At 39.0% G+C, this 25,296-nt stretch overlaps 1 protein-coding gene across 2 annotated transcripts in view; it reads left to right on the top strand.

The window, feature by feature from the left end:
* The window catches only part of LOC127656852 (sodium/calcium exchanger 1-like), a 114,334-nt gene that overhangs the window by 76,534 nt on the left and 12,504 nt on the right, over positions 1–25,296 (top strand). The window contains exons 3-6 of one of the 2 annotated variants that reach the window (XM_052145368.1): positions 6,473–6,585; positions 12,175–12,320; positions 14,535–14,634; positions 20,017–20,292. In XM_052145368.1, the coding sequence (XP_052001328.1) occupies positions 6,473–6,585; positions 12,175–12,320; positions 14,535–14,634; positions 20,017–20,292 (635 nt within the window). Of the gene's footprint in view, positions 1–6,130; positions 6,238–6,472; positions 6,586–12,174; positions 12,321–14,534; positions 14,635–20,016; positions 20,293–25,296 lie in introns of both variants that reach the window. The other variant, XM_052145369.1, reaches the window with a different exon arrangement.

Here is a 25,296-nt window from a genome sequence, read left to right as displayed (position 1 = left end):
GCACTGCAGTATGAGAGAGAGAGAGAGAGAGAGAGAGAGAGAGGAGTTTACAACTCTAAGCTCCCTGACTGTCCCACAACTGATTCCATAAAATGTGCCTGTGGATCTCCTAATAGTGTCAGTCAAAAGAAAAAAACTTAGCTGTTTTCCTAAAGAAGTGATAGGTTTATTTATAATATCTATAATGTTGTTTGGGAACAGATGTATCCTCAGTAATGCCCAAATCTACTTCGGGGACTTTCGGGTATGTGCTCAATTAGAAAATCGTGTAATAAATAAAGCAATTTTTTTTTAAATATCCCTAAAATAATTTAGTTTTTAGTAGCTTTATATGCAAATTATATAAGTTAATGCTATGTCCCCATTATCTGAACTGTTGGACATCAGTCAATTGCTTAAACATGCTTTATTAATGTCTTCTTTCGCTATTTAATAGCTTTTAAAGTCCTGTGTGGATTCTAATTTCAGTGTAGTTACAGTTTTCAGTGTCATAAGTATTTAGATCATTAGTTCTGTACAGCAGTACAGCCGCTCTCTAAATGCAGAGTACGCAACCTACGTAGGGCACCAACTCCTGTCGTGGAACACTCGTATTGCCTGAAACCGCCCCTATCAACTATATAGTGCACTATTTCGAGTGTCCACTATTTTATAGGAGTGTCTAAATTCTGAGTGAGAGCCCACTTATTGAATCACCTCATTACACAGAAAAGCCCGCGTAAGAATTAGAGTCAAATCTTACCTCAGCGTGCTGCCTTAAGTTGGAGCTGTGACTTTAATCTTGAAATATCAGCTTGTCTTGGTGTTAAATGAAGGCATTGCATGATGAAACGTTTCTTTTTTGTCACTGTGAGGGGCGAAGAATGTGTTTCACTTTGAAGAGTTTGATGCCGATGCAGTGATTGAGTGACACACAGCACACAGCTGTGTGAACTTCCACTCTCGTAAAAGTCCCATTCAATAATCTTCAATAAATTACACATTAACTCAAATTAAATCTAGTAAGGTAACGTCAGTAACGCCACACATTGTAAAGAAATCAAATTTAAAAAAATTTACTTGAGTGAGAGTAAAAAGTACCCACATTTAAACCTACTCTAAAAGTACATTTATCCATAAAAAATTACTCAAGTAAATGTAACGGAGTAAATGTAACACATTACTACCCACCTCTGCCCACAACTGAATATAAGAATGTCCCTGTGTACATCCTGTATGTTGTCTAAATATAATTTAAGTTATTTTAAACAGGAAGTGGTTTCAATTAATAAACTGTATTAACCATGTAAGTTTTTTAAGGAGCTGTGAGCCAGAGTGAATATGCATAATATTGTTGTCGATGTTGTGGTTGTTGTTGGTGGTGTGTATGTGTGTTTGTGTTTCAGTAGCTCTTCTCTTCAAACTACTGCAGTGCAGATGTGCTAACAAGCATAATATAATATAATGTGTGTGTATGCGTGCATGCGTGTGTGTGTGTGTGTGTGTGTGTGTGTGTGTGTGTGTGTGTGTGTGTGTGTGTGTGTGTGCTTGCACGCGTGCAATGTCCCCCTGTGTCTTTCGTAAGCATGAGCGTGTGTGTGACCTCATTTTGCAATGCTCTGTTTCTGGTCAGACATGAATTGGAGCATCTTTATGTAACTCCCTGTTCAAAGATTTGCAAGACCCTGAGCGTATCCCACAAGCCCCATGCTTGTCTGGCTTGATTTAAATTGTGCTTTGATTTCCTGCAGGCTCGAATTTGAGCTGCTAAAGAGAGACAGGCGTTCTCGGAGGAGAACTTTGTTAGCAGGAGTACACACACACCCACACATGTATTGTAAAGCCACTGTCATCTTTGCCACTGTAACAGAAACAATGGGGGAACAATACTAAGCTGAGTGTACAAGACTTCAAAGTGTTTATATCTTCATGACAGTCACAACAACTGTCCTTGTATGTTTGTTGTGTGTATATGCATATGCAAATCTTGGGAGCGGCGGGTGTGTTCTGTACACCATTGTGTCTCCGCTAGATACAGCTCCATCCTGGTTTCTGACAGTGTTGTTAGCAGGTTATGCTTGTGTTGGGTGGCCACAGTGTGTCTCTTTCAGAGCTTAAAGTGTTGATGTGTAAACTTAAATTCTAATGTGTTGACCATTTGTGAACACATCGCCCGCTATGTGTTGATATTAGCTTTTGGCTGATGAAACCTCTGCCATCTATTCTCAGAGCTTAGGAACACTTCTTATTAACAGCTCATCTAGAACACACACACTCCTACAAAATCATTTTGTTTTCTGTCAGATTCAATAGCCATTGTCTTGTACAATTCTAAATGTGATAATGCATTCGAAATGAGAGAGAGAGAGAGAGAGAGAGAGTGATAGAGATGAGTGTGTAATTAAGTAACATAAAAATGTACAGTAACGACACATGTCAAAGACTCTTAACAAGAGCAAAACATGCAAAGAATGAAAATAAAAACGTCCCTACTTGCCTTTATACACACAGAAACAGGGGCGGATCTAGAAAAATATTTATGGGGTGGCGAGAGGGGGGCAGGAATTTTTGAGGGGTGGCGACATATGGCAGACTTATATATATTTAATTTAATCACGTTTATCACAGTTTGATGAGAAATAACATGTACACACCACAAAAGGGCACAGGCTGCCATTTACAAACTCATACAGACAAACTTAATCTCATGCAATCAATGTCTTGCATTTGAGGTTTTATGTGAAACAGTTCATATTAGGAATAAGTGACCATACAATGTGATCTCACTTAATAGGAAATAGAAGTGTGATTGAAGTAAGGGCATTATCACCGGAAAGGCATTAAGGTAAGACACAGGTGATGACAGGCAGATGTGTGAGAGGGGAAGCAAACGCACGCAGCATTTGTACAAGCATGTGGCGTCATCTCGTGCTGTATTCAGTGCAGTCGGACATTGGAGATTCGCGCTTGTAAATTGTAAAATTGGCCATAACTTTTAATTCTTTGCTGCCAACTGGGGTGGCAGCAGGGGTGGCAAGGTATTCTTTTAGGGTGGCATTTGCCACCTTATGCCACCCCAGTAGATCCACCCCTGCACAGAAACAATATAAGATTTATTTTTTTAAACTTTTTGTGTGCATGTAAAAGCAGTGCCATGACTTATTGATGTAGCGTTAGCGTGCTGGTGTGACCTCAGCTGAACCTAACCCACATTCAGATGAGAAGTGAAGAGGGTAGTTCCCACACACAGCCAAACAACACACACATACATACACATAAACACACACACACACACACACACATACTGCACCTTCCAGTGTGTAAATGTGTATCTGGAAACAATCTGTGATCTCTTGAGGAGCAAAACACTGTGTTTCTGTGACAACCAACAGAATGGAAGGAACATGAAATTGTCTTTGAGAGGTGAGAGAGGCAAAGCTAGAAAAATAGATTGAGAGGAGTGTTTGTTTATTAATCTTCCCTCAAGCATATGCCAACATTTGGATTCTTAACTATTCGTTACATCTCCCTCATTCAATCTCTCCCCACTTTCCTCCTCTTTGTTCTTTCTTTCTGTAGCTCCTGAGTCGTGAGTAATTGCAGATTGACAGTTGTGGACAGTGAGTTTGTGTTTCTGACTCTTGAGTTTGGATTGTGTTCAGCTGGCAATGACTTATCATAGCAATTTTCTACTGAGCGAAATTCAGCAACATTTCAGCAACCTCTCATCACTGATGTTACCTCAGAACTTTATTCATTAGAATGATTCCTTATTCTTTTCTCTATACATAATTTATGTAAAAGTTTTAGTTTAGTTTTTTTAGAAACAAAATTATGCTCTGTGATTATTGTGCACATCGGATTCTAATAAAATGTTACTCTCGAAATAAGGGAATTTTAAGCAAATATAAAAATGCAATGAATGGCATGATTTTGGGTCTCATTTTCCAGTGTTATTGCATTATGCGGGCACTCCCTATGAACTCCAACCATCTCACTGACTGCACCGCGAACCACACTAATAGCAGCATGAAGATTATCCGCTTCTGAAGAGGTTCATGCCAAACTCCAGCGAAAAATATTAGCGAGGATTTTGATAGTGTACACAAAGCACCACGGTTTCATTTTAATTTAACATTGTCATATTGGCAAATGTTCTTGGTCATGGCTGGTTCATACGCACTGTGTTTATGACATGCAGTGACACAGAGGAGGTTATGAGCCGCTTACTCTATTTTTGTGGAGAAGATAGAATGAAGATACATATTTTCAAATACACACAAAATCTCAAAGGTCTTCATATTTGTGAAAAAAGGGCTTGTGGGTTAAATCGGAGAGCCTTAAAATAATGTGTGAAAGTGAAGAATTTAGGGCAGAAATATATTATTATTGCATAGTTTAATATGATATAAAATAATATAATAGCTATTCAAGTTGGCTGGGTTTCATAAACTACAGTGTAAATGTAAAATGGACCAAGACTAAAGTTATTTTTTAAGTATTTGGAAATGTAGTATTTTTCATTTCATTTTATCCCTGTGCAATAAAAAAGTTATTAAAGCCTTAGAGGAAATCATAAATCCCTATTTTATTATTTGATTCCAAGTTAAATATAAATAAATGGCTTCTTAAAGTGTGTAAAGCACACATATACCTTAAAAAGCATGATAATTTATATGGCAATAAATCATAATAATTACAAATCATACTAGTCCATTTTTTATAAAAAAAATGTTTAATTAAATTTGGACGTAAAGACCTAGATTATGCGATTGTAGCTCAGCTTCGTCTAGCATGTATACATGTTAATTAGCCAATAAATGGCCTTGCATTGTACGCATACATGAAAATCAATGGGAGAATCACAAACCTCCACTGCTCATTCCTTTACCATGACAATTCAGATAGATCACGGACTATTGCATTAATCTGTGACGTGTTTCAAGCGTACTACATTTATAGCCAACATTTGAAAGGGATCTTTTTGACAAACTTTGCTTTTATAAATTGTAACTCAATTGTAACTCATTCATTCTGACTGAAGCGGTGAATGCAGACTAGATTTTAATCCTAGCTGCGATAGTTTCCAGTACCCCCGCGAGGGCACTGAGTAATTGCATAAATACTGCTTATGACATGCGGGACACGGGACAAACTACCCTTTTTTTTAACGGTTATCATGCAAAGCCATATCACAATTTTTATCTTAATTCAATCAATTCTGCAGCCTTAATAGGTATAATACCAATGTCTCAGAAGTCAAAGACTGCAGGTTTCAAAGTGCTTCAGATGATTTTTCCTTTTTCTATGTACATTTTTGGTTACGTCTGTAACGTAACTTCATTTACTGATCTAAATTGGGGAGAAAATTTGATGTCTGGACCCTGCAGGGGTTTTTGAATATACATATGAATGGTAATTTGATAAAAAAATGGGTTGATATACTGGTAATAAGAACTTTCTATGAGAAGTTACATTTCACATTAAGACTGCAAATGACACGTCCGTAACACTAGAATTGCTAACAGGTGATGTGTAACCTCAAATATTCTATTAAGCATTGTATCAGATATACTTTGACAGACAGCTGAAGACTGTAGCTTGACTATGCAAAAACCTGCTGTAGCTTGATTACAACTGTGCATGTAAACCTACTGATCTGTTTATTTATAATAATTGAAGAATATACACATTAATGAAAGATGATTAAGGTTAAGAATCCCACTTTGTGTGTCTTCACCGTAATAGACAGCATGCCACAAAGGCTGTTGATAGAGCTTAACATAATTAACATGGAATTTTTCTTTAACCGACTTAAGTTACCCTAGCGTTAACCATGACATCAGGCCAACATGATGTGACCCTTTCTAGTTATTTCAGGCATTGAATGTTCTGGGTCAAATGTGCTCAGGGAGACAGATAAGGTTTTCTGGTAGTGATGCTGTTACATTATGAGGTTTTTATTTCTGTTTGTTAGTGTGTTTACAGTCAGGCTTGGAGAGGCTGCTCTCTCTTGTTTCCATCCTATCATTCTGCTGTTCTGCCTGTGCATGACTGCATGCTGTTTATCTTTCTTCTTTTAACCTTGATCTGTCTTTTCCTCACTCTTTTCCTCCTTTCCTTTCTTCTCTTTTTCTCCCCTTCTCTCCAGCAAAACAATAAAAGTCAGGATAATTGATGACGAAGAATACGAAAAGAACAAGAGCTTCTTCCTGGAGATCGGGGAGCCTCAGTTCGTAGAGGCCAATGAGAAGAGAGGTGGGGGGCGTGGCCTGAGACTGCAGTGGAAATCCACACTCACACACAGTACATACGTCTACTCTCATCCTCTGTATTATCATCGGGATCAACTAGAGGCCAAACTACACTATCGACAGCCCTTCGGACTGGCCCCCCTCCCCAGTGTGTGTGTGTGTGTGTGTGTGCATGTGTGTATGTGTGTGTATCATGCATGTATTATTCCAACCCCCCGCCTGTTGTCTTGTTTCTACAGGAAGACGATAACAATAAGGGTTCTCGATCGAGAGGAATACAATAAGCAATGCAGCTTTTACTTAGAGCTACAGACGCCATTATGGAGGAGGAGAGGATGGACAGTATACAGAGGTTTCTCTCTCTCCTTCTCACAGACTCTCCTTTGCTTTTTACTCTTCTCTCCCTCTGGGAAGATTCTCACACTCTTGCTGCTGGTGTCTGTCTGCTGTCTTACTAATTTAATGATGTTTCTTTGGTTTCGCTCGTGGTACCTACTTACACATATGCACAGAAATAAATGCCCTCACATTAAAGTGGACATGTCCTATATTTTCTATCAGTTTTTTATAAACAAAAGCACAAAACAGTCATAATTTAGGTTTACATGACCATTTTCTAGCTTCTCTCTGACCCTTAGAATTAAACCGTCTGTTTTAAGACTTTTAAAGTAAGACTTTTACTGTATATGCAAATTAACTCTAGCATGTAAAAAGTAATATCAATGCTTACTCGTGGGTTGTAGGTGTGCTGTCAGGTCCAATATAGTCTGCACTGCTCCATCCTTCATTAACATTCTATTTGCATAGTCTCCATTACATTGTAAAAAATTCACAAAACAACTTACATTTTTCTGATATGACCCCTTTAATTTATAGTTATAATCTCTTACACAATCTTTGTGTAGTTCACCAAACTCAGAATACTTCATAAAAATCTTTTTATTTCTACAAGATCATAACAAAAGTTAAATGTTTCATTTTGTTTCATTACAATAACTTATAAATTGAAAGGAAATATCAATACTCACCAGCACATGAGTTCAAATGTTGGGCTGTAAATCACGAGAAGAGATTAGGAGAGCTAAAAGAGAGAGAGAAAGATGCACTCCAGTGCTCAAGATTGTGAGCTGTCTTCAAAGGTGAGGTTGATAGAGTGTGTTTCATCTCACACTTAGATAAACATTTATTTTCCTGGAAGCAATCCCGCTTGGTGTCCCAGCACTCTAGTGTTTTCTGTGTATCAAATGGTTTTTATCATATTTGCATTAAGTTTAGGGTAATCATTTGCTTTAGGTTGACGGTTTGGTTCCTTTTAGAGTTATCATGCTGTGTTTTAGCATGAATAGCCTGAGAAAAAAGAAAGATAATCCAGGGGAGATTGCTAGAGAGAATCCAAAGGTTAAAAAATAGAGAAAAGACAATAATTAAAGAGGGGAACATCAGGTACCTGGACACACACAGATACCATTTTCTCTTGTCTATGTAGATTTGGAATCATCCAGGTTATTTTAGAATGTCTTACAGGCAAAGCTAATCAATGGCAGCTAGACTTGGTTATTAATTGTTTTGATGATGTTTCAGCACTCATCCATTTGGCTTCATCCGTGTTGACAAAAAACTGATTAAGCCACTTGGATGAGTGTCGAAACATCTTCAAAATAATGAATAATCAAGCCCAGTTGCATTGATTAGCTTTGCCTGAAAGACATTCTAAAATAACCTGGATGATTCCAAACCAACATAGACAAGAGAAAATGGTGTCTGTGTGTCTGTGTGTGTGTGTGTGTGTGTGTGTGTGTGTGTGTGTGTGTGTGTGTGTGTGTGTGTGTGTGTGTGTGTGTGTGTGAGCGTGTATTTATCACTTTGTGGGGACCAAATGTCCCCATAAGGATAGTAAAACCCGAAATTTTTGACCTTGTGGGGACATTTTGTCGGTCCCCATGAGGACAACCGCTTATAAATCATACTAAATTATGTTTTTTGAAAATGTAAAAATGCAGAAAGTTTTCTGTGAGGGTTAGGTTTAGGGGTAGGGTTAGGTTTAGGGGATAGAATATAAAGTTTGTACAGTATAAAAACCATTATGTCTATGGAAAGTCCCCATAAAACATGGAAACACAACATGTGTGTGTGTGTGTGTGTGTGTGTGTGTGTGTGTGTGTGTGTGTGTGTGTGTGTGTGTGTGTGTGTGTGTGTGTGTGTGTGTCCAGGTATTCCCTACGTTGTGGGGACCAAATATCCCCACAAGGGTAGTAAAAGCTGAAATTCTTCACGTTGTCGGGACAATAAGTTGGTCCCCATGAGGAAAACAACTTATAATTCATACTAAATTATGTTTTTTGAAAATGTAAAAATGCAGAACATTTTCTGTGAGGGTTAGGTTTAGGGGATAGAATATACATTTTGTACAGTATAAATCCATTAAATCTATGGAGAGTCCTCATAAAACATGAAAACCCAACGTGTGTGTGTGTGTGTGGCGTGCGTGCGTGCAGTACACAAAATAAAACAACAAATTAATTTGGTGACCAATTCTGTTCTTTCTTAAATCATTACATTTGCAGTGGTATGTTACTGTAATGACTAAATAAACACAATTACCCTCATGTCAACTGATTCAAAATGTGGATACACATAGATATTACACTATATTACAATCTTTAGATAGTGTTCTTGAAAAACCATATAGTATTGTCAGGGTTTTAGTCTCATTCTCCTGTTGGAATGTCAGACCTCACAGAATTTCAGCACGTTCATATGATTTGCTGCAGAATTTCAGCATGACACTAATCAAACCTCTCTGACCCAATAATTGCCCCCATCTAATCTGAAGGTCAGTTGAAGATTAGATTACCTTTTACAAGATATCAGCATGATGCTTTCAATGCCATTTGTAACTTTCAGTTCTGCTGCAATGAATAATGCAGTAGCAACTCATTAATTTAAATGTTACCAGCTGTTTTTCAGCCAGTTAGTGTTCAGTCTGTTCCTCTTCAACTGTTCTTCAGTCAGAATTGTTCAGACTGTTCCTCTTCAGCTATTCTTCTGTCTCTTTTTCTTCAGACTGATCCTCTTTGGCTGTTCTTCAGTCAGTTATTGCTCAGACTGATCCTCTTTGGCACTTCTTCAGTCAGTTATTTTTCTAACTGTTCATCTTTGGCTCTTCTTCAGTGAGTTATTGTTCAGTCTGTTACTCTTTAGCTGTTCTTAAGTCTGTTATTGTTGAGACTGTTCCTTTTCAGCTGTTCTTCAGTGAGTTATTTTTCAGACTGTTCCTTTTCAGCTGTTCTTCAGTGAGTTATTTTTCAGACTGTTCCTTTTCAGCTGTTCTTCAGTGAGTTATTTTTCAGACTGTTCCTTTTCAGCTGTTCTTCAGTGAGTTATTTTTCAGAAGTTTCTATTCAGCTGTTCTTCATTGAGTTATTTTTCAGACTGTTCCTTTTCTGCTGTTCTTCAGTGAGTTATTTTTCAGACTGTTCCTTTTCTGCTGTTCTTCAGTGAGTTATTTTTCAGACTGTTCCTTTTCAGCTGTTCTTTAGTGAGTTATTTTTCAGACTGTTCCTTTTCAGCTGTTCTTCAGTGTTATTTTTCAGACTGTTCCTTTTCAGCTGTTCTTCAGTGAGTTATTTTTCAGACTGTTCCTTTTCATCTGTTCTTTAGTGAGTTATTTTTCAGACTGTTCCTTTTCAGCTGTTCTTCAGTGAGTTATTTTTCAGACTGTTCCTTTTCAGCTGTTCTTTAGTGAGTTATTTTTCAGAAGTTTCTATTCAGCTGTTGACTGTTCCTTTTCTGCTGTTCTTCAGTGAGTTATTTTTCAGACTGTTCCTTTTCAGCTGTTCTTTAGTGAGTTATTTTTCAGACTGTTCCTTTTCTGCTGTTCTTCAGTGAGTGATTTTTCAGACTGTTCCTTTTCAGCTGTTCTTCAGTGAGTTATTTTTCAGACTGTTCCTTTTCAGCTGTTCTTTAGTGAGTTATTTTTCAGACTGTTCCTTTTCATCTGTTCTTCAGTGAGTTATTTTTCAGACTGTTCCTTTTCAGCTGTTCTTTAGTGAGTTATTTTTCAGAAGTTTCTATTCAGCTGTTCTTCATTGAGTTATTTTTCAGACTGTTCCTTTTCTGCTGTTCTTCAGTGAGTTATTTTTCAGACTGTTCCTTTTCAGCTGTTCTTTAGTGAGTTATTTTTCAGAAGTTTCTATTCAGCTGTTCTTCATTGAGTTATTTTTCAGACTGTTCCTTTTCTGCTGTTCTTCAGTGAGTTATTTTTCAGACTGTTCCTTTTCAGCTGTTCTTTAGTGAGTTATTTTTCAGACTGTTCCTTTTCTGCTGTTCTTCAGTGAGTTATTTTTCAGACTGTTCCTTTTCAGCTGTTCTTCAATGAGTTATTTTTCAGACAGGAGCAACTTGTTCTGATTTTAAACTGACAGTAAATCTTGTGTGCTGGAATCCTCCACTAATGCCTCAGGGTTCATTTGTAGCTTGAGCTTTACTTATTCCATTAGATTTTTCATTTCATTTATAGAGGCATTTTTGCCTATGAGGCTCTTGTTTGCATTTAGCTTGGGACTGTTATCATCATAACATTGTTTTATTGCTGTTGTCAGCTTGTGAACTGAAAATAAATATGGAATAAAGAAATTGAAAACTGATAGAAAGAGTATGTTTAACCAATTACACACAAGCAAGAGTACTGTTTGTGTTGATTATCACCTTGGCTGTGTTTCTGCCACAGGTAATCTTGCTGATATTTACTACAATGGCAACATTGCAAGTGTGAAACTGCTTAACAGTGAGATATTGCCAGTCTGAAATTCCACAAACACAGACATGCATGCTGTTAAACTAAATATAAGAACTTTTGGAACTACTTCAGAATAGAGGATTCGAACGGTTGTATAAAGGAGGACCAAAAGCAGTTTTAGAATTAGATTTCCACCAAAATCTCCCTGCTGCTGCTCAAAGGATTTAAATTTTCTCCTTTCCAACCCTTCTCCTCTGTCCACAACAGTGTTTGCATGTGTATATACCTTATTCACAGCAGTGTAACGCAGCAGCATATCTGGGTTTTACAGTTATGTAGTGTTTTTGGACCGTTCTACTGACAAAACATTGACAAAATATCTTTCCAAGAAATTTCAGTATTAAAAAAACTCCAGACAACATGAGTTATGGAAAATTAGATTAGCTTTTTGATAGCTTTATAAAGTGCATGTCATTGAAGACATGTTAAGTTTATCCCTCAGACTAATTTTTTATTCCTGTCAAAATTCAAAGATGCCGCTGCTGTGAATAAAATGTATTGGATTGTATACCTCTAATAAAACATTTGTTTTCCTTTCAAAACTTCATTATACCTCTATGGCTTCAGGCTTGAATCTGGTGCTTTTCCTTTGGTCCTCTCATTTCGATGTGTGTGTGTGCATGTGCGTGCGTGCGAGTGCGTGCGTGTGTGTGCGCGTAACTTGGGCGATTGGCTGGGCTAAACCAGTCACATAATCTGGGGTTACACAAATTACTTACCAGAATCCCTGTGGGCCCATTAAAGCTGACACAAATGAAGGAATCATTTTGCCACTGACATATTTCTCATGTACAGGGTGCTTGTGTGTGTGTGTGTGTGTGTGTGTGTGTGTGTGTGTGTGTGTGTGTGTGCGTGTGTGCATGTGCATGCTCTCTTATTTAATATATATTTTGTAAAATGGGCCCAGTTCTCTAAATTGACCAAATATGGCCTAATATACCTTTCAAATATTGGACCCTGCAGAGCCAAATTCTTATGTGCACTGCAGCTGTATTTCAGAACCTGCACACAATCCAGTTTATCCACAAAAACCTATTGATGACAACTGATCCACAAACACATACTTGGTCCAATTGATTAAAACATAAATTGACTGGTTCACCATTTTTTTCCCTGCTCTCTGATTGGTGCTTTTATTTTCAGAGGAGGAGAAAGAGGCGGGGCAGGAAGAGCAGGAACCTCTGACAGGTGAAGAGGAAGAGGAACGTCGCATCGCTGATATGGGGAAGCCAATGCTTGGAGATCACCCCAAACTGGAGATCATCATTGAGGAATCCTATGAATTCAAGGTGTGTGTTATTCTAGCCATATATTAGCTATGTATAGCTTATACAAATACAGGTCACCACAAATCTTAAACACATGTCAGACATGCATCACAATGTAAGCCAAGTTGTGTAAGTTACACAAAAAAAGAAATTCACCACAAATTAATAATTACTTTGCTAAAACTTTTATCAGATTACTAATTTACTGATTACATCAGAAAATGTAATTCCTCCATGTTCATTGACACGTTAAAGAACACATTCTTTAAGCTGTCACAAAACACAAATAGATATACATTTTGTTCATGTTTCAAATGTATTCTACATAGTTATTTTTATTTTAGAAATGTGTAACTTGGGGGCCTAGGTAGCTCAGCGAGTATTGACGCTGACTACCACCCCTTCAGTTGCGAGTTCGAATCCAGGGTGTGCTGAGTGACTCCAGCCAGGTATCCTAAGCATCCAAATTGGCCCAGTTGTTAGCAGTGGGGATTTCTTTAAGACTGCAAGGGAAGCTCAGCTTCCCCTATAATGTCAAAAAAATAATGGTCAAATATGTACTATTGTGTAAACAATTTATTGACTAAAAATGCGTTAGAACACGTTCATCTCGAAGACGAGTTCGTTCAGAATCAGCTACATTACATATAGCAGGTCGGCTGACTCGATTTACTTCTCATACATTCCCGTAGCGTCAGTGCATTTCCCTGTTGAAGCCGAGCGTCCATTGACTTCAATGTGGCTGCTCTGAACAGTTTTTTTCAGTGCTCCGAAAATAGACGGTCATTAAGATAAATGCTGCGATTATGTCCCGCCCACGGACGCTCAGCGTCTCTGGGGGTGAATGAGGAGTGGGCTGGCCCGGACTCCGGGCTTCCGCGTGATGATTGGAGGATCTGTCGAAAGACTGCATCTCCTTTAGATTGACAGCGAATCTGTACTATAAGAAGTCACTGAAGCTATTTTGCGCTCAGTCCCATCGCGGATTTCTCAAGTGTAGTCGAAAGACAAACTGCTGCAACCTATTTCTTTATATTTGTTTGGCGAAATTGCTAGTCAATTTGCATAATACATTTCACACAATTATACACCACATTCCTTGTTTCAGTTTTACCAAGTTTAATATATTTTGTTTTAGAGTGTTCGTTCATTCATTCATTCATTCATACAGTAGGCTAGGCTAGCGTCGTACGGGTGAAACTGCGCACGATGGCAGACGGTGCTAATATTGTCGACCTGATTTTGGCGAAGCCATTTGAAAGTCATCCTTACGAGGAAAAAATTAAAATTAAACAGCAGGGCAGATCAACACCTAAGATTGATTTATTGCAAAAAATAGGGTAAATAAGTTTATAATGTAGGCCGAATTTGAGCTTCCCCTCTTTGGAAGACCAGCAGCCGCCACTGGTTGTTAGGGAGGGTAGAGTCACATGGGGTAACCTCCTCATGGTCACAATTAGTGATTCTCGCTCTCAATGGGGCTTGTGGTTAGTCGTGCGTGAATCACGGAGAGTAGCATGAGCCTCCACGTGCTGGGAGTCTCCGCGGTGTCATGCACAACGAGCCACGTGATAAGATGTGCGGATTGACAGTCTCAGAAGTGGAGGTGACTGAGACTTGTCATCCGCAACACCACAAGGGTCTACTTAGAAGTGGGAATTGGGCATTCCAAATTGGGGATAAAAAAATTATAATAAAAAAAAAAAAAAGAAATGTAATTCAAATAATAAAAAGTAACTTATTTGAAAGTCAGTAACTCTAATTTGAAAAGTAATCTGCTACACTACTTTTTGTACTGAAAAGTAATTCCATTACAGTAATATATTACTTTGGAATTAAATTACACCCAACACTTGAATGTAATTGTGCAGATGCTTCCAAAAAGATACGTTTTCTCATTGTTACTCATAGAAACACACAAGACATCTTCAAGGGAATTTCAAGGAGCTAAACGTTGGCTTCTCATCGGTCGCCTACACACACTTCAGGCACACATATAGCCATCATGCACATTAGCCCACACATACTCACTGTGTGCAGACGATCCCACACACACTTCACAGCAGGTCAGACCAAAGAGCTGTCAAAAGCACTTGACAGGCCGTGTTTCACCTCATCTGAAGTGTGCATATGTGTTTGTGTAGATGGGTGTTTGTGTATTAATGTTTTAATTTGCTAAACAATAATGTCATCTGTTTTCTTTGTGTGCTTTTTTACTCTTTTTCTTCTCTATAGAACACTGTTGATAAGCTGATTAAAAAGACAAACTTGGCTCTTCTGGTTGGCACCAACAGCTGGAGGGACCAGTTCATTGAGGCGATCACAGTCAGTGCTGGTGAGTGTGTGAGCATTTCAGTAAAAAGGACATCACTATTTGTGATTGTGTGGGTATGCACATGTGTATACGTTTACATGCAAGAGAAGAGCCATTACACTTGTTTACCCTACTGTAAAGCGCCCCCTGGTGCTCAGTGTTCTTCTCTGGAACGCCAACTCCACAACCTCACCTATCTCAGATTTCTCACAGCAGCTTCTCTGTGCAAAGTAGAATGGAAAATGTGACAGCAAAAATAAATTAAACCACAGAAAGAAAAAGGTGGAGAAAGAGAAATGTCAGTTTGTGCTCTCTGAAGTAATTAGCACACGCAACATGACCTAAGAAAGAGTGATGATCACAGAGGCTGCCCTCGCTCTGTGTGTGTGTGGATCAGGTGTTGGTGACTTAGTGGTTCACACTTGAACACCTCTCAGTGTGCCAATTTGTGTTCTGGGGCAAAGCAAGGTTAAAAGCCTGTTTCTGTGTGTGTGTGTGTGTGTGTGTGTGTGTGTGTGTGTGTGTGTGTGTGTGTGTGTGTGAGCGTGTATTTATCACTTTGTGGGGACCAAATGTCCCCATAAGGATAGTAAAACCCGAAATGTTTGACCTTGTGGGGACATTTTGTCGGTCCCCATGAGGAAAACAGCTTATAAATCATACTAAATTATGTTTTTTGAAAATGTAAAAATGCAGAATGTTTTCTGTGAGGGTTAGGTTTAGGGGTAGGGTTAGGTTTAGGGTATAGAATATAAAGTTTGTACAGTATAAAAACCATTATGTCTATGGAAAGTCCCCATAAAACATGGAAACACAACGTGTGTGTGTGTGTGTGTGTGTGTGTGTGTGTGTGTGTGTGTGCTGTCAGAACTGACCTGTAATCACTTGCACAGTGCTATAGACAGTCAGGCATGGACTGCTGTCAGACCAGCCACGGTAGTTACAATGAGCCTTCATGACTTTTCTTACATTATCTAGTTTCTTTAGTGTTTCAAACAGCCAAGTTTTGTGGGTGGTTGCCAGGATGTTGCTAAAAAATGTTGTTCTGAGTGGTTGCTTGTGGTTCTGGTGTCTTAAAATGGGTTGGGCCGCTCCTTCTATTTAAGTATATGGAATTATTCTTTTTTGTCTTTTTTTTTTTTCCATCAGATGAAAATTTTGTAAAAAAGTCCCATTTTAACTGTAAAAGCACACCCCTCCTCAACATGCCTCTAGATTTGAATAATCATTCACGTCCATAGCTCAAATTGTGCGGGACATGTTACGCTTTGTTTAATATTTAGTAATAGGTTGTTCAATTATCTTACCCTAATTATGAGCAAAGGTTAGTGATGCTTGCCTTAACAAGCACCACTAATTATTGTGCTTTATGTTTTCTCTGAATACTCTGTAATTAAAATGCACCTAAGCTCGGATGGCTGGGCCCGTGAGAAAAAATAATAATGATCAAAATATTTATAACAGTCTTGACCAACACAAAATAGATATAGTTTGAAAGCTTAGGAGCTCTACTTTCCAATGCGCATGCATAGGTGTTCTGAACAAGTACTTTGAAGTTGACAGACAAATCAGAAGATTTCCGTTTTTATTTTTATTTTTTTAATAACAGATAAAAATATAGTGAGTAATAGCTAAGTATATATGTCTTTGACAGTTATGTTAGTGTTGCTTAAATGCCTCATTTTTAAACATAAAATATCACATACCATTACTTAGATGAGGCGATTATCTTTCAAATTTGCCCACACACAAGGTAATCAGATGCATAGATCATTAGATAATCCACAAGAAGTACAATGTGGCATATGGCCACCAGGAGATGGTGGCAAGTAAATGACATAAACTCAGTGATGCAGACTCATTGAGCCAAAAGGCATGCTATGCAAACTTTTGGTCATTGATATTTTTGCATGTGCAATAAGTTCTTATGTAAAAAGATTATGTTTTGTTTGTTTCGAGAGGCTTTTGGACAGGCGGAGAAATGTTTGGACACTAGGATAAATTATTTTTGTAATGTTATAACTTTTGATTGCTTTGTCGTATCAACACAAAATGTTTTCAGATACAATTGACATGATTGGGGAGAATTTTTTTTTTCAGAACCACCTTATTTACACCCAGAGATAAATAATGTAAAATAAGAAAAATAAGAAAAAAGTAATTTTTTGGCAATTTAGTTTTTCAGCAGTTTCTGAGGCTGAGTATCAGAATGTATCATAATCTATATCATTATTATAAAACTGCATCAAATCATTTTTTTTTTTTTCTTCTTCATTTTTTTTTTTTTTTTTTGTAAGCTTTTAATTTTGGGGATGCCTCTAAAACAGGAAATCTTAAAAAACACTATCAGAGCTTAAGGGGTTAAATATTCTAAGTGAAAGCAGAACAGATTCAGAAATCATCTGATGACAGATGGAAAACTAGAAGAAATTTTTTTTTTATTTTTATCTAATGCCATTGAGGACAGAGCAGAGATTTTCCATTACTTTTTATCATGACACACAGATGCACACAGGTACACAATCATGCACACATACAGAGACAGAGAGGAAAGGTCTGCAACTAATGGCTGTAAATTGAAGAGTTTAATGTTTAAAAGCTTTGCTAAATGTCAGACTCTGTAGCACACCAAGAGGACTTATATCTGGAAGATAGGGAGAGAGTAAACACAGCACACAGTGTGTGTGTTATGTACTTAAAACTCTTAAAAAAGAAAGAAAAAGGCATTCTTTTAGGGGTATGGTTAGTCTATAGTCATTAGAATTTGATAAGGTATAGAAGACTAATGTATGTTCTCATTTAGATAGCTAAGTAAATGTGTGGAAATGTGTGTGGATATGATTTTAATCGATTTATCATTTTTATCATGCTAGCTTTTCCTCATAGAGACGCAGTTTAAGACTGAGATTAAGATATTGAATCTGATCATCTGGCATTTGCCTTTCACTCTCAGAGAGATTTATGAACATCCTGTAACATCTAATTACACTTTAAAGGAACAGCTTCACCTGTCAGAGAGCTTTGTGTGTGTGGGCGTGTGTAAGCTATTCTCTTTAAGCTTTGAAAGAAACACAGCACCAAAAGAATCTCAAACAGATTAGATCCTCTGTCACTGAATGCACACACACACACACACACACACACATATGTGTGCCTGTGTGTTCTACATATTGATAAAAGCCTTTCATTTTTATGCCAGAGGGTAAGAGCCTTTGTGTGTGTGAAAACTTCAGAAGATATACTTGACTGTTGATTATGCGAAAGAACAAGATTTTTCTTTTATTGTATGTGGCTTTTAGTTACAAATAGATTTGAATTTTTCTGAAGAAAATCTAAATGGTGCTTGGTCCAACTCACTGCCATAAAGCTATGGTGTTGTGTGGGTGGATGCCAGGTTGTTGTTATGTGGTTGCTAAGATGTTCTAAATTAGTGATTTTTAGTGCATTAACATGTAGAGTTCTGGGCGGTTGTTAGGTTGTTGCTTACTTGCCCAACTCAAATGAGCCCAGCCCAAGTATTTATGATATTCTAAGTATTTAGATATTGCTCCGGTTCTTCGGGAACATTGCACACCTGATGGATTATTAAAGGAATATTCCAGGTTCATTACAAATTAAGCCCAATCGACAGCATTTGTGGCAAAAATAATAATAATAATAATAATTTCGACTCATTCCTCCTTTAAAAAAAGCAAAAATCTGTTTTTCATTGAACACTTACAATTGAAGTGAATGGGGCCAACCTGTAAACATTAAAATACTTACTTTTTCAAAATGATTGCCACAAAATGTAAACAATATGAGTTTTAACATGATTTTAGTGTGATAAAATGACTTGTTCTTCTTTTCTGTGTGAAATTCTATTCAATTTTATAACTTTGTTGCCATGACAACGTAACACCGTAAACTGTAAAACCCTAAAACGACTGTAAAAACGACAGCTTATAAAATTATAAGCTTCAAATTTCTGTTTAAACTCTCAAAACATTGGCTCCGCTCTCTTCCACTTTAAATGCCTCACTGTAACATCGATTTATGCTTTTTTATTTTTTGTTCTTTTTTTTTTTTGAAGGAGAAACCAGTCAAAATACATTTTTGTGGGAATCAGCATTATGCTACAAATGCTGTCTTTTGAAATTAACTTGTATTAAATCCGGAATATTCCTTTAAAGTAACAGCACACCTCTCCTAAACAACCCGAACAATTTGAAGTATCATTCATGTTTGTACCACAATCAATGAGGGACGAGTTAGATGACAAAGTTTAATACATAGGGTAAGGGATTTTTTCAAATCCCTAGTAAAAGTAATAGCAATGCTTGCCTTAACATGTTGCACTACTAAAATCACATTAGGTACACCTGTACACCTACTTATTCATGCGATTATATAATCAGCCAATTGTTTGGCAGCAGTGCAATTCATAAAATCTTGCAGATACATGTCAGGAGCTTCAGTTGATTTTCACATCAACCATCAGAATGGGGGAAAATGTAATCTTAGTGATTTCAAGCATGGCATGATTTTTAGTGCCAGATGGGCTGGTTTGAATATTTCTGTATCTGGAGATTGACTGGGATTTTCATGCAAAACTGTCTCAGAATTTATTCTGAATGGTGCCAAAAGCAAAAAAAAATCTGGCGAGTGGCAGTTTTGCGCTTGTTGTTGCAAAAGGTCAATGGAGAATGGCCAGACTTGTTCAAGCTACAGAAAGGCTACGGTAACTAAGATAACCACTCTGTACATTTGTAGTGAGCAGAATAGCATCTCAGAATAGCACAACACATCGAAAATTGAGGTGGATGGGCTACAACAGCAGAAGACCACGCAGGGTTTTACTTTTGTCAGACACTTCTGATGTTTTTGGGACTATTCTCTAGAGACTGATGGTTGATATGTACATTAACTGAAGCTCCTGACATGTATCTGCATGATATTATGCATTGCACTGTTGCCACATGATTGGCTGATTAGAATATTGCATGAATAAGTATGTGTACAGGTGTACTTAATAAAGTGATCGGTGAGTGTATATTTCATTAAACACTTCCACCATCAGGCCGAATAGTTCTGAGCACAATAAGAGTGACAGTTTCAGTAGCATTTCTACTTGAATACATTTCGGTACAACCTGGATTTCTCAGTACATTTAGCTAACCATACTTGGCCATGCTGGTGGAACGGCTTTAGTGGCATTGCGACTCGCGATTGGACACATGCCCAGTCAGTCCATTCTAATCCTGATTTTGCAGAACCACTGTGGAAAAAGAAACCATAACCATGCCAACAAGCCTGGATCTGTATGGAAATATACAATTTCATGAGAACTGTTTTGCCCGATGGTGGAAAAGCCCCTTTAATTTGCCACTCTTTCCTTTCTTGATCCCCTTTATTTTCCTTCAGGTGAGGATGATGATGATGAAGAATGTGGAGAGGAAAAGCTCCCATCCTGTTTCGATTATGTCATGCATTTCCTTACCGTCTTCTGGAAAGTTATTTTCGCCTTCGTCCCGCCCACCGATTACTGGAACGGATGGGCATGCTTTGTGGTGTCAATCCTCATGATTGGCCTTCTGACAGCATTCATCGGAGACCTGGCATCCCACTTCGGCTGCACTGTCGGACTCAAAGACTCGGTCACTGCAGTGGTGTTTGTGGCTCTAGGCACTTCAGTTCCAGGTGAGAGACAGAGGCCCTTTTTACACCTGCTAAACATCCATCTGGTGATCATTGCTGTTTATAATTGATATTATTTTAAAGTATGTCAAAAATCATGCGATCTGATTTCAAGGGGAGGTTCTTTGATTTCATGACTGCATACATCACTCAATACATCAGTATATTACTGCATGTTGATGTTGATTTTAATCATGCTGCAAATAACACTTTGCATAATGCTTTTATTTAGGTAGAGTACCTGTATTAAACTAACAAACTTAAGATATGCATGCTTCCCTTGATTACATTTATTAATTGAATACATTATCTTTTGTCTAAAGTGAATTATCTTCATAATTATTCATAATTATACCAAAGATACTCTTTGAATTCTGCATATGTATGTGCTTTTCCTAAATTTTTGACCAAATGGTTATTTTCTTTCAGTTTAAAGGGATATTTCACACAAAAATTTTAATTCTCTCATCATTATTATAAAGAATTATACTTACTCTCCCTCTTACATCCCCAGATGTAAAGATTTATAGTGAATAAGGACTTAAGGTTAAGTGTGTATCACACCCAAAGCGATCGTATCGCTTCAGAAGACTTGGATTAAACCACTTGAGATGGTTGGATCACTTTTATGCGGCATTTATGTCCTTTTTGGAGCTTGAAACTTTTGGAGACTTTGACTTACGTTGTATGCACAAAAATACATTATACATACTTCAAAATATCTTAATTTGTGTTCCGCGAAAGAAAGAAAGTCATACAAGTTTGAGACGGCATGAGAATAAATGATGAGTTAATTATAATTTTTGGGTGAACTATCCCTTTAAAACCCATGTTTAATGGTTAATGTGAATAGGCGGTCCTTCACTGTTGTCCAGGACACAGCAGAATACGATCACATGTGTTTATGACTACCAATAAACTGTGGTATGAGTGAAGTGATCAAAAAATTATTTGGACCCTGTTTGCACATGTATTTAACAAATTACTTGAAACAGATGTTAATACTAGGTGTAAATGGGATCAGAGATTAGAAAAGAGGAAAATGGATGATGAAAATGCACAAATATGTCTGCTTTTTGCGAGTTTTGTGTTTCAGCCACCCATGTGTGTACATTTACATAAGTAATTTATCACAGAATGAGGATGTCCAAGGCTGTGTGTGTGTGTGCGTGCATGCGTGCGTGTGTGTGTGCGCGCGTGTGTGTGTGTGTGTGTGTGTGTGTGTGTGTGTGTGTGTGTGTGTGTGTGTGTGTATTTGCAGGTTTATGATTATGATATATCATATAATTATGTGGAGTAAAGATCCTTGCTACATTGCGCCCCATGTATTACCCTCATCAGAACTGTTATTTAAAATAGTAGAATGAAACACACACACTTTTACGCCCAGGAGAGATTTCCTCTCTCTCTCTCTCTCACGCACAAACACGTTAAATAGATTCAGTTTGCTGGAAAGGCTATGTAACATGTTTAGTATTCCAGACACACTGAACTGCTCATAGAGAAAACGCTGAGAGCAGAAAACAGAAGCATTCCCATCTCTCTCTCTCTCTCTCTCTCTCTCTCTCCTCTCTCTCTCTCTCTCTCTAAAGCTCTTTCCTTCTTTCATTCTTTTCATTTTCTCCATTACTTTCTATTGTCTCCTCTCTCTAATCTTTATTACTGTCCAATTTCCTTTCTTTCTTTCTCTTTCTTTCTTTCCATCTGTCTGTCTGTCTGTCTGTCTTCAAAAAAGGTTTTCAAACAGGCTTCCCTGTAGTAAACTGATGGAACAATTGTGCAGTGATGGTATTAAGTCGTAATACCATTTATTTCATACATACATGGGACTCCAAACGGTACATTTCCAAAAAACATGGTAAAACCATGGTCATTTTTGGGAAGTTTCTGTTAGTGTCAAACAGGGTTTAACCTTAGGTCATTAAATTAATCATTTTTGAAAGCACCACAGTGTTTACATTTTGTGAGGGGAATCAGACTACAGATTTATCACTTTTTGTTGTCTCTGCATGTGAAGTTGGCATTGTAGAAAATAATTAACATTGAAAAAATTACACATTTCAACTGTACATATTTCAGTCTTTCACATCCAGCACTTAGCAAACATTCTCATACCCATATTAAAAAAAAAATAAAAAAACTTGGTTCAACTTCCAGTATGCCTGGCCACAAAATCGTCTTACTGTCGTAACCTCCGTTCTCTGACGGAGGGAACAAGATGTTGTGTCAATGTAGTGACACTACGGTTCTCTCTTGAGAGCCTCGGTTACCTCTTATCCTTGAGGAAAGGCCAATGAGAATTGGCGAACAGAATTTGCATGCCCCTCCCCCGGACATACGGGTATAAAAGGAGGGAAGCGTGCATTTGTTCAGACAGGTTTTGAGCTGAGGAGCCGAGAGTAAGATCCTGGCCATTTCAGTGGCTAATACAGTGTTGTGGCAAGAGGGACACAACGTCTAGTTCCCTCCATCAGGGAATGGAGGTTATGACAGTAACCAAGACATTCCACTTCTGTCACTCATCGACGTTGTGTCGATGTAGTGACACTAGGGGTCCCTATCTAAAAACGGCACAACACTGAACCATATTACGTAGACTGCTGAAGCAGGTGCAAGAAAGCTGCTGCATGCAAAGATAGTAGGTGAATCAGACTGCACGTAACCTTCACCAATGCCCCAAATTACATCATGTAGTTCCCCACATCCCTGAGGTGGGGAAACGACGTAACTAGCATGGGAGCATTTTATCTCCATAGAGTGTTAGATGCGGCTGGGGCCATCTAACGCTAAAACACGCATCTGGGAAGGTGTTCTTTTTGTAGGTCCTGCCTCGATGGGGAGGAGCTCTACAAACACTGCAACCGGGGGTCAGAGGGAACTCTGCCCAAGGGAGACGCGGGTCAGCTGACAGGGGGACCATACCGCGGAAAATACATCTCAGGAGGTTACCAGAGTTATCAGGACCTGTGGAGCACCTGGTCCAGTACAGGCAACTCGGAGCCTGCAGTGGGTCTGACTCCAAACTCCTCCACTGAATTCAGAGCCAGAGGGCTAGGGAGGAATGACATCCTGGGTCCATGACTTGTGGACTTGACTGGGGGAGTAGAGCGCACGTCTTCACCTCAGGAGAGGGGAAAGGCGCTATGCCCAAGTGATACACCCGGCCAGCTGTTCCATATTACCGAATTCTACGTGTTCGGACCTGACAAAACACGGGATGAGACCGGCTCAACCCGGAGATTGTAAAATCTCACGAAGGTATTGGATGTTTCCCAGCCCGCCGCACTGCAGATTTCTGCTAGAGAGGTGCCATTGGCCAGTGTAGAGTGTGCTCGAACCCGCAAGGGGACGAGCCAACACACAATTGCGTCCACGATCCAGTGGGCAAACCTCTGTTTGGAGACAGCGTTCCCTTTCCGCTGTCCACCAAAGCAGACAAAGAGCTGCTCAGAGCATCTAAAGCTCTGCGTGTGATACAAATAGGTGCACAAAGCATGCACCGGACACAGCAACGCTAAGGCTGAGTCTGCCTCCTCCCATGGCAGTGCTTGTAGGTTCACTACCTGATCCCTGAAAGCGGTCATAGGAACCTTTGGCATGTAGCCCGGTAGGGGTGTCAGGATGACATGAGAATCTGCCAGACCGAACTCCAGGCAAGTGTCACAGACAGAGAACGCTTGCAGGTCACCAACCCTCTTGATGGAAGTGAGCGCAATCAGGAGGGCCATCTTCAAGGAGAGAGCCTTTAGTTCAACTGACTCTAGTGGCTCAAACGGGGCTCACTGAAGGCCTAAGAGGACCATGGAGAGATCCCATGAGAGGAACAGGCATGGCCTAGGAGGGTTCAGCCTCCGGGCGCCTCTAAGGAACCTGATGATCAGGTCGTGCTTCCCTAATGACTTACCGTCCACTGCGTCACGGTGAGCCGCTATGGCGGCTACATAAACCTTCAAGGTGGAGGGGGACAGCCGCCCCTCCAGCCTCTCCTGCAGGAATGAGAGCACTGACCTGACTGCAAACCTCTGTGGGTCTTCAGATCGGGAAGAACACCAATTTCCAAATAAGCACCACTTTAGGGCATAAAGCTGAATACACAGAATATGTTTCTGCATCAGCATCTTGAACGATAATCTGTGTAAGGCCCGGTTCAGAACTCGCAGGTCCAAGATTGGCCGCAACCCGCCACCTTTCTTGGGTACGATGAAGTAGGGGCTGTAGAACCCCTTCTCCATCTCGGCTGGAGGGACAGGCTCTATTGTGTCCTTGCTCAGAAGGGTTGCGACGTTTCGCCCTGCACCTAGGTGAAGTGGATGCTGCTGAAGCGGGGCGGGCACCTGGCGAACTGAATCGCGTAGCCGAGTCGGATGGTCCTTGCCAGCCACGTACCTGGAGACAGAAGGGCATCTTTAAAAAGACGTTCAGTGTCAATGTGTACTCTTTTAGAGAAATATATACTATTTTAGAGGGCTGTCGAAGTGCCCAGGGATGCAGTCTGCACTGGCGTGCAGAAGAAAAGGAAAGCTGCTGAAAATACGCTGTATCTCCGACAGCGTATGCTCTTATAGAGGTGAGTGGAATAGCAGTGGGTTAACTCAGCTCGCAGAAACACAACCGCTCAGCTCCATAGAAAAAATCTGTCTGAACAGATGCACACTTCCCTCCTTTTTCCGGGGGAGGGGCTTTCAAATTCTGTTCGCCAATTCTCATTGGCCTTTTCTCAAAGATAAGAGGTAACCAAGGCTCTCAAGAGCTTTTTTTTTTTTTTCAACCAAGCTTTTTTGGTTGTTTTCAATAAACTTCCAAACCGTTACCCTGAAAGGTTTACTATCACATCTATTGATTGTCTTTTCTACTGTTGTTTCATTACGATTCTGCTTCTGAGCTCAGTTTGACAAAATGACAAATGCCAAACAATGCAAACTGAACAGTGCCATACACTTACAGTAGCAATTGTGTCAATTGAACAGTTAGCAAATCTGTTCTGAGAGATGAAAATCAGTAAGACTA

The sequence above is a fragment of the Xyrauchen texanus genome, chromosome 16 (assembly GCF_025860055.1).
Source record: "Xyrauchen texanus isolate HMW12.3.18 chromosome 16, RBS_HiC_50CHRs, whole genome shotgun sequence".
Classification (NCBI taxonomy): domain Eukaryota; kingdom Metazoa; phylum Chordata; class Actinopteri; order Cypriniformes; family Catostomidae; genus Xyrauchen; species Xyrauchen texanus.
Note: the sequence above shows the minus strand (reverse complement) of the source record. Positions and strands in the feature narration are given on the sequence as shown.